At 37.1% G+C, this 10,035-nt stretch overlaps 1 protein-coding gene across 1 annotated transcript in view; it reads left to right on the top strand.

Moving 5' to 3' along the window:
- ALG6 (ALG6 alpha-1,3-glucosyltransferase) overlaps nucleotides 1–10,035 on the top strand; it is a 61,081-nt gene that overhangs the window by 16,315 nt on the left and 34,731 nt on the right. The window contains exon 4 of the mRNA XM_055084566.1: nucleotides 4,936–5,020. Within this exon, the coding sequence (XP_054940541.1) occupies nucleotides 4,936–5,020 (85 nt within the window). The remainder of the gene's footprint in view (nucleotides 1–4,935; nucleotides 5,021–10,035) is intronic.

Raw genomic sequence — 10,035 nt, 5'->3', positions numbered from 1 at the left:
TGTGGGATCCTCCCGGACCAGGGCACGAACCCACGTCCCCTGCATCGGCAGGCAGACTCTCAACCACTGTGCCACCAGGGAAGCCCAGGGAAAAGAATTTTAAAAAGAATAGATATATATGTATGTATAACTGAATCATTTTGCTGTATACCTGAAACTAACACTGCATTGTAGATCAACTATACTTCAAAAACAAAAAAGTTAAAACTTACTCTTAAATTGTCTTCTAAGAAAGTCAACAGAACAAGAGTATTTTTGGATTACTATGTAAGAAGAGTATTGTTATTGCATATTAAAATATTTGTAACATCTTTTGTAGGTGGTTATATATTTTTGTCATTTTTCAGATGAGAAAAATAAAAATGCTAAATACTAAGAAAAATGGTGATTCTGTCAGAGTTCTCAACTCCATCGTAAACAGTGTGACATTTAGTGTTCACATGTGACGAACTTCTATATCATAGGAGGCTGGGAGGATTACTGAATGAGTATAACATCTGTGATTCCATTGAGATTTTTTTCCCTGTATTAGTTAAAATACTTATTTTGGTTATAATTTGTTTTTAACATGCTTATTTTAGTTTGCTTTTTGTTTTTCTTGTTTTAAGATTGTAGTTAGGAAGCACTGGAGTGAGGAAGCTCAGGTGAGCTTGCTTAGTATTAGTCTGTTATTTCTTCTTTGGAAATGCACATACTGTATAGTTTCAGCTTACCCATTGTTATTTGTAATGTTTCTTCTCACTCACTAAGAATATATAAAAGGGGGATTATTATGGAAAATTTTAACCAAATTCTCTTCCCTTAGAATGTTTAAAGTTTCAATGTAAAGGCAATTAGTATGTATTGTTATCAAAGAAACTACTTGTTTTTTAAATTCTAACATAATTCTGAATAGTTCAGCAATTAATAAAATGAACATTTAAGTGGTGCTTAAGCCCATTTTCCTAAGAATGAGACAAAATTGAAGCTTTGTAAATATACATTAATACGTTTTCCTTATGTAATTCTGAATCTCATGTAAATGAATTTGTAGAATTAATCACAGTAGAAGGAATCCATTTTGCCCTTCCCAAGTGAAGCTCCCATAGGTACAGTTGGGTTGCTCTTCTGGGTTGCTTTAAGGGCACTTTAGCAGTTTTAAAAACTTAAGTACTAATTTCTTAGCCAGTGTCAGCTGAATTTATTGAAGTAGGTCAGACTCTGGATAGAAACTTCTTTCTCAACCCTGAAGAGAGTCATTATCCATTCTTCTGTTTGTTAGAGAATTGTAATAAATTCTTCCACACTGACCCCAAGTCTAGAGCAATTTCAGAAAATCAAGTTAGTTGGATTTTTTCAGGTGTAGGAAACTACTTAAGATCCTCTATGACTTAAGTAGTTTCCTATGCCCACTGTATAGGTATTATCCCAGTGGGCCAAAAACAAGCAAACAAAAGCAAAAGAAAAACAATAAAAATCAATTCCTTTCTCCCTGTAGACAGCAGCTGTATCACCAAAAAGAGAAACTGCCCCCATAGCACACACACATCTATAAAGTGCACACGTAAAGATGCAGTTAATTCAGTGGGAAATTATTTTCCTTCTTTAAAAAAATTGTAAGTTAATCCCCCCCTCCTGTTCAGTTAACTGAGCAAGTTTTAACTGAAAGTATGTACTATATGCCTAGCAATATGTTTCCTGTGAACTCTGGAAAAATCACATTCTGTCCACTGGAATTAAAATTCTTATTTGGGTAGCTATTAGAAAATAGTATAATCATGTGACAAAACATATGATACTGAAAATATAAGTATTATGAGAAGTCAATAATTTTTTTTCCTTTTTAAAATCTACTTGACTTACCTATTTTGATTTCTGCGTTTTTTCATATGCTGTTTATTAAACAGAAGGAGGAGATATAGTTCTGAGATACTGTGGTAATGGGTTTTCAGTTCACTAAACAATTGATATATTTCAAATTTGGTATTTATTTTTTGTTATGGCTATTATCTTCTATTTCCTATTCAAATCATGGCTCTACTGTTTACTCTCTGACAAGGACACAGGTATTGAGATTAAACGCCAGTGGGTTTGAATGTTACTAGTTGTGTCTTATTGGCTGTGTGACGCTGGGCAAGTTATTTTAAAATTTCAGAGTCTCAGTCTCCTCATCAGTAAAATGCTGGTAAAATCATAGGTTGCAGATCAAATGAGTTACATCTAAAGCTCTTGGCATTTTATTTTGCTCTTAAGTACTTAATAAAGTTTTCACTACTGCATTTGCTAGTAATTCTTTTTCCTTAATCACTCTGACAATCCCTAGCCTAATATGAAGAAAATAAGTATTTCAACACTTGCTTGTTAGACTTACTGTAATGAATAATAAAATAATATGTATAAGTATGATGTCTATAGTTTGCCCTTAATAAATATTAGTTCTAAGAAGTCAATAATTATCAGTTTGTTTTTAATTTATAAGGGAAGGTTTTGTGGAGAATTTGGCAGTTGGGATGGTTCTTAAAGGTTGTATACGAGTTGATAAAAGAGGTGTATGAATAGGGAGAGGAAGTAAGCAGCATGAGCAGAGGCTTGGAATTTCAAAATGCCAGATAGTAACTTAAAGATGTTTTGAGACAAGAACCAGTATATGGGCATTGTGTTAAAGTAGCCTTCGCATAATTAATTGGTCTGCCATCACAACTGCTTAGTGTTGCACATTCAGTAAGTGGAAAATCAGGGACTCAAAAATTCAAACCTTTTTGAACTTAAAATCCTTGCTATATCATACTGATAATATTGACATCCTTCCTACATCATCATTCACTGAGAATCTTCTAGGTGCAATTACATCCTGAGAATGCAAAAATGAATAAGATGTGGTACTTTGTAAGAAAGAGACAGGGGTAGGTTTGTGTGTGTACATACATGTGCCTGTACTGTGGGTAATTTTTGCAGCAATCACTCAACGTTTATATGCTTTGGAGATGTTAATCTGCTTTTCCCATGATTATCTCATACTGGGAGTATCTCCTTGGGTGGAGATGCTAGCATTTAAAGAATAATGGTATAATATAGCTGTTAAATGCAAAAAATCTACTTAATGTAGTGTTCCAAAGCTGGAGAACGTCTGGGTTAGAGTTCAGTGATTGATAACATATCATTCACCAATGTGGCACACCTTCCCAATGGATTAATGAATATATTTGACTATATGTGATTTTCACTTGCTGATTAAGAAACCTGTGTCTGTACTGTACCTATTTGGGCCTTCTCACAGTTTTGTAGTCAACTGCTAGCTAAATAGTGGTTGTTTACTATTTACTAAATGGAATTACCTTTATATCATTTAAAATGATTTAAGGTTAACAACCTACCTTAACCAAGTTGTGAGGCAATACACAGTAGGAGCCAAGAACATGGATTATGGAGTCAGTCTGCCTGGGTTCCAGTCCAGACTGCTGTTCATTACCTGGGTGACCATTGCTTCTGTTTTTCTAGCTGTAAAGTGGGGATGATAATAATTCCTGCTCCACTGTTGTATTTGGTATGTAGTAGACACTGTCAATTGTTAGTTATTAAAGATCCATTATCCCTTATTTGAAATTTTGAAGTAAAAAAACCAAAAAAACAAAACTATAAAGTGGCAGTTTTTGTTTGTTTTTTTGCGGTATGCAGGCCTCTCACTGTCGTGGCCTCTCCCGTTGCGGAGCACAGGCTCCGGACGCGCAGGCTCAGCGGCCATGGCTCACGGGCCTAGCCTTTCCGCGGCATGTGGGATCTTCCCGGACCGGGGCACGAACCCGTGTCCCCTGCATCGCCAGGTGGACTCTCAACCACTGCGCCACCAGGGAAGCCCTGGCAGTTTTTATGTAACTCATTTGACATCAAAGCCTGACCTAACCAATGTCTTTGTAATATATAGTCCATTTTTAGTTCTATACTTGACCTTAAGTTATTTATATTTAGTTTGTAAAAGCCCTTGGTAAAATATAGACATTTGTTATTATTATTGTTTTATAATACTTATTGGACAGTATAGTTGACAGTCTTTCTCATGAAGTAAAAATAAACTTGGATATCTTATGATTAGTGTTATCAACTAATTAATTTTTTTTAAAAATAAATTTATTTATTTATTTATTTATTTTTGGCTATGTCGGGTCTTCGTTTCTGTGCGAGGGCTTTCTCCAGTTGTGGCGAGCGGGGGCCACTCTTCATCGCGGTGCGCGGGCCTCTCACTATCTCGGCCTCTCTTGTTGCGGAGCACAGGCTCCAGACGCAGGCTCAGTAGTTGTGGCTCACGGGCCCAGTTGCTCTGCGGCATGTGGGATCTTCCCAGACCAGGGCTTGAACCTGTGTCCCCTGCATTGGCAGGCAGATTCTCAACCACTGCGCCCCTAGGGAAGCCCTCAACTAATTACTTTAAAACTAATTAAGGGACTTCCCTGGTGGTCCAGTGGTTAATACTCCGTGCTTCCAATGCAGGGGCTGCAGGTCTCATCCCTGGTTGGGGAACTAAGATCCCACATGCTGCGCGGCATGGCCAAAAAAACCCCAAAAAACTAATGTTAATAACTAATTAATGTTAACAATATTTATTGAATGTTTATGTGTGCCAGGTACTATACAGGTTATTTTATGTTCATTATTTTCTTTATTCCAACAGTCCTTTAGGTGACAGTATTGATTCTGTTTTTAATGTACTGAGGCTTAGGGAGGTTAAGTCATTTGCTCAGGGTTACACAGTCACTCAGTGTGCTAGCAGTGCTAGTATTCAGACCTCATTTCTCTGACTTTTTAGGTAACTTCTGTGTTCTTTTCCTCCACCTCTACTATCTCTATAATTTAGAAAATTTTCATAAGGAAATTTTCATAAGGATTTTATTTCATAAGGAAATAAAATCACTGGTATACTAAAGTGTATTTTTATTTTGCTTTTTTTACCTTTCATCTTAGGTGCTGGAAAGCCCCCTATGTTTGGTGATTATGAAGCTCAGAGACACTGGCAAGAGATTACTATTAATTTACCGATCAAACAATGGTATGGATAATTTTAACTTGATTTTATTGTTTATCTGTCAGTTAATGTAGATTATTTGAAGATACTTAAAAGGAAAATATGCTATTTCTTCATCTTCAGAATCCTCATCTTCCTGTATACTGATGTCACATATATTACCCTGCATATTGTCGGTTCATTTTGAAATTTCATCCTCCTGAAAGTTACCCATATATTTATTTATTTATTTATTTATTTTTGCTGTACGCGGGCCTCTCACTGCTATGGCCTCTCCCGTTGCGGAGCACAGGCTCCGGACGCGCAGGCTCAGCGGCCATGGCTCACGGGCCTAGCCGCTCCACGGCATGTGGGATCTTCCCGGACCGGGGCACGAACCCGCGTTCCCTGCATCGGCAGGCGGACTCTCAACCACTGCGCCACCAGGGAAGCCCTACCCGTATATTTAGTTACCAGCTGGAATATGGTACTGAACTAGAACTTTGAGGATAGGATACTGTATGCCATGGAAGCTCCTCAGGACATAAACTGTGGAAGTTTATGGACCAAGAGTATTTCTTCTGGAGGTTTTGCAAAGTTTCTCCTGTAAGGAACATATGAGATGAAAAAAAAAAAACAGTAGCTTAGTGGTGAAGAGTGTAGGGCTAGAGTCAGACTGCCAGACTTCAGATCAAGGCTTGTACTCTTTACTAGCAGTGTGAGCTTTTGCAAGTTATTTAACTATCTCTGCCACAGTTTTATCACTAATAGAATGGAAATAATAGAATACATATTTCACTGGGTTATTGTGAGGATTGAATAAAATGATTCATTTAAAGCACTTTAGACCAGTGCCTGAAGTGTAATGAGTTCTCAATGAATGTTAGCTGTAGGTATATCTCACAGAAATCCATGCACTGTCATTTTTGTTGAACACATTCTGATAACAATTGATGACAGTATTTTTTTACTTATTAGATGCCTGGTAGATTACTTGATTAAACCTGGTTGTGCAAACTGTTTATATTGTTCTGTTGATTGCTTTGGTCACTGCTTTTATATAACTCCTTTCTGAGAGAGTTACATACAAGAACTTCATATTGAACTCTCTATTAATAGGTTGGCTGTACCCTAGTCCAAGTTTGGAGTATTTAAAATAGAGGTCAGCTAAATATTTGATACTATTCTTTTTTTTTTAATAGGTGTGTGCATGTTTGTTTATTTATTTATTTGACCTCACTGTGCAGCTTGTGGGGTCTTAGTTCCCTGACCTGGGACTGAACCTAGGCCATGGCAGTGAAAGTGCTGAGTTCTAATGTTTAAATGGTGTGATTTCTATTTTTTCCCCCAGTTGGAAGTTCATTGCTATATGATTCATAATGACTATCATTGAAAAAGATATATCTCAATGGCACAGTTTATAAAACAGAAAATATATCCTTGGGACAGGTTCACTATTATCAACAGTGGATATAAATCTATATTGGAAATAACATTTCTAATATTCTGAATTTTTGGCTAATTTTGTCAAATTTGATTAGTTTGCCATTATTGTTACCTAGCAATGTGGCTGAGGAATGGTTTCTCATTTTTTAATTTCAGTTTTCCAAGAGTGGGGACTTCCCTGGTGGTCCAGTGGTTAAGACTCCATGCTCCCAATGCAGGGGGCCCCTGGTTCAATCTCTGGTTAGGGAAGTAGATCCCACATGATGCAACTAAGAGCCCACATGCCGCAACTAAAAATCCTGCATGCCGCAACTAAAGATACCGCATGCGGCAACTTAAAACACCGTGCAGCCAAATAAATAATTATATTAAAAACATTTTTTTTTCCAAGAGTGAAATCTTTCTGTCTTCATCTAGAAAGTTAGCCATAGTGTAGTCAAAACTTTCAAGTGACAAAGTTGTCTAAAATGTGAAATCAGGATCTATGAGGTAAACTTTAAAAATGTCAGTTTTGGGACTTCCCTGGTGGCGCAGTGGTCAAGAATCTGCCAGCCAACACAGGGGACACAGGTTGGAGCCTTGGTCTGGGAAGATCCCACATGCTGTGGAGCAACTAAGCCCATGCACCACAACTATTGAGCCTGCACTCTAGAGCCTGAGAGCCACAACTACTGAGCCCGCGTGCCACAACTACTGAAGCCCACGTGCCTAGAGCGTGTGCTCCACAACAAGAGAAGCCACTGCAGTGAGAAGACCGTGCACTGCAATGAAGACCCAATGCAGCCAAAAATAAATAAATAAATAAATTTGTAAAAAAAAAAGTCAGTTTTATAATTCTAAATTTAAACACTTATTTATTCCATTTCAATATACATAGTTATAAGTAATAGAGGAAAATTGAACTTTTTTTCTTAATTTTATAATGACAATTCCTTATGTGTGAAGTCAGGAGTACTTTTGGCATCAAGTAGTAGAAAATCTAAGTAATAGTAGTTTAAGCAATATAATAATTATCTCAATAAGTAGGTCTTTGCAGGGCTGGTAAACTGGCTCAATGGTAGCAATCAAGGGACTTCCCTGGTGGTCCAGCAGTCAAGACTCCACACTCCCAATGCAGGGGGCCTGGGATCGATCCCTGGTCAGGGAACTAGAGCCCACATGCCTCAACGAAGATCCTGCGTGCCGCAACTAAGACCCAGTACAGCCAAATAAATAAATAAATACTAAAAAAATAATAATAGCAATCAAGGACTCAGGCTTTTCCATTTTTCTTCTCTTTCATTCATTCTTCTTGGGATGTTGGCTTTTCATCCTGAGGCTTATCACCCCATGATCAATAGATGACTGCCAGGGCTACCAGCACTGTGACTTTGTACAACCATATTCAAGGCAGGAGTAATAGGAATACCTTATTTTTTACCTCTCTTTTTGTTCAGGAGCAAAATCTTTCCTACCCTTAAAGCAATCATTAGTAGAAAGAAACGCAGGCATGGTTTATACCAGGGCTAGGAAAAGAGTCCACCTACCCTGAGCATGTTGCTTTTTAAAAAAAATCACAGGTTTATAAGTCAAGAATTGTGGGAATGACTTTATTTCAGCATTGTTTATGATTATGAGAAGCCTGAAACACTCTAAATATCTTTTAGTAGGTGAATGATTAAATAAAGTACATTTCTCCTGTGTACATGTGTACCTGTTTTTCCTCGGTAGATTCCTAGAAGTGGAATCTCTAAAGTAGCCAGTTTTAATGGATACCAACACAAGAATATATCTTTCCATATACCCTTACCAATATTTAATAATAACAATTAACACCAGACTTCTAAAATTTCCATTTCCTTGAGTACTTGTGTTGTTGAGTATCTTTTAATATATTTACTGACCATCATATTTTTTCTCAAATTTACATATTTATATATTTCCCCCATGTTTCTGATGTTTTGCTGATCTTTTTGGTAATGATTTATATGATTTTAAAATAAACAATTACATTAATTTTCTATGCTGTGTTAACAAGTGACCATAAATGGTACTTACTTAAACACATTTTTTATTGTAGTTTCTTTAGGTTAGAAGTCTGGGCACAGCTTAGTTCAATATTATGATCAGGGAGGGTCTCAGGAGGTTGCAATCCAGTTGTCATCTGAGGCTGCAGTCTTATCAGAGGCTCAACTGGGGAAGGAACCGTTTCCAAGTTCCCTCAAGTTATTGGCAGAATTAATTTCCTTGCATTTACAAGACTAAGGGCTTTGGTTTCTTGTTGGAAGCTACGCTTATTTCCTAGGGTCTACTTGCAGTTTCTTGCCACGTGGCTTCTCTAGTATGTATGTATGTATGTATTTAGTAAGTATGCCCACTTACTAAAACATGACAGCTTGATTCTTCCAAGTCAGTGAAAGGGAGTCTCTGTAGCTTATGCATAAAACATAAGCACAGGCGTGACCATCCTATCACCTTTGTTGTATTTTGTTGTTTACAAGCAAGTCACAGGTCTTGCCCACGCTTGAGGGGAGGGGATTGATTATACACACTTAAGGCAGGAACACCAGGAGATGGGTTCATGGGGATGAACTTAAAGTCTTTCTGTCACAGTATTCAACAGTACACAATAGTGTTCTATATTTTAATCAGTTTTTGGTGTGTGTATATGTATAAAATAAATATCTTCTTCCTGTTTGTTCTTGTCTTTGAATTTTTCTTATGGTGTCTTTTGTTAAATAAATTTTTACATTTGATGTACAGAAGCTCTTTGAACTGTACTTGAAACTTTTAAGTTTGGAACTATTTATTTATTTTAAAATTTTATTTATTTATTATTAATAAAAATTTTTTTTGGCTGTGTTGGGTCTTCGTTGCTGTTCACGGGCTTTCTTTAGTTGTGATGGGCGAGGGCTTCTCTTCGTTGCAGTGTGTGGGCTTCTGATTGCAGTGGCTTCTCTTGTTGCGGAGCACGGTTTCTAGGTGTGCAGGCTTCAGTAGGTGTGGCACGCGGACTCAGTAGTTGTGGCTCGTGGGCTCTAGAGCGCAGGCTCAGTAGTTGTGGTGCACAGGCTTAGTTGCTCCATGGCATGTGGGATCTTCCCGGACCAGGGCTTGAACCCATGTCCCCTGCATTGGCAGGCGGATTCTTAACCACTGTGCCACCAGGGAAGTCCTGGAACTATTTTAAATTAAAGTATTCTTTTGTAAAAAACAAAAATACCCATGATATGTTAGAAAAAATTACGTTTTGAAGTTAATGATAACACTCCTGAATATAATTTCGTTCCTTCCGACTCTGACCAGTTAGAGGAGCCTGTTAAGTTATGAACATTAGATCTAGCTTTCTTCCTTAATTCACAGAATTTTGCATGTAATAGGCTCTCATTACATGTTGGTTGAATTGTGTTCAAAGTGTTATTAATAAAAGTATACCTGTTTCATGCAGTATTTCTTTCTTTGTAAACCAAATCTTTATGTGGTCTTTGACATTCATTTTTTATTTAAATTGTGATTTCATATTGTTTTTTTAATTTTTTAGACTGTCAGAAGCAAATTCTCTTTTTGTTGCGTATTTTCTTTTGTATAAATGTTGGTCATTAAGTTTACTAATAGTAGAGTGATAACAAGTTCTG

Source organism: Physeter macrocephalus, chromosome 4 (genome assembly GCF_002837175.3).
Source record: "Physeter macrocephalus isolate SW-GA chromosome 4, ASM283717v5, whole genome shotgun sequence".
Lineage (NCBI taxonomy): Eukaryota > Metazoa > Chordata > Mammalia > Artiodactyla > Physeteridae > Physeter > Physeter macrocephalus.
The sequence above is the reverse complement of the archived record's forward strand: the minus strand, read 5'-3'. Positions and strand labels throughout refer to the sequence as shown.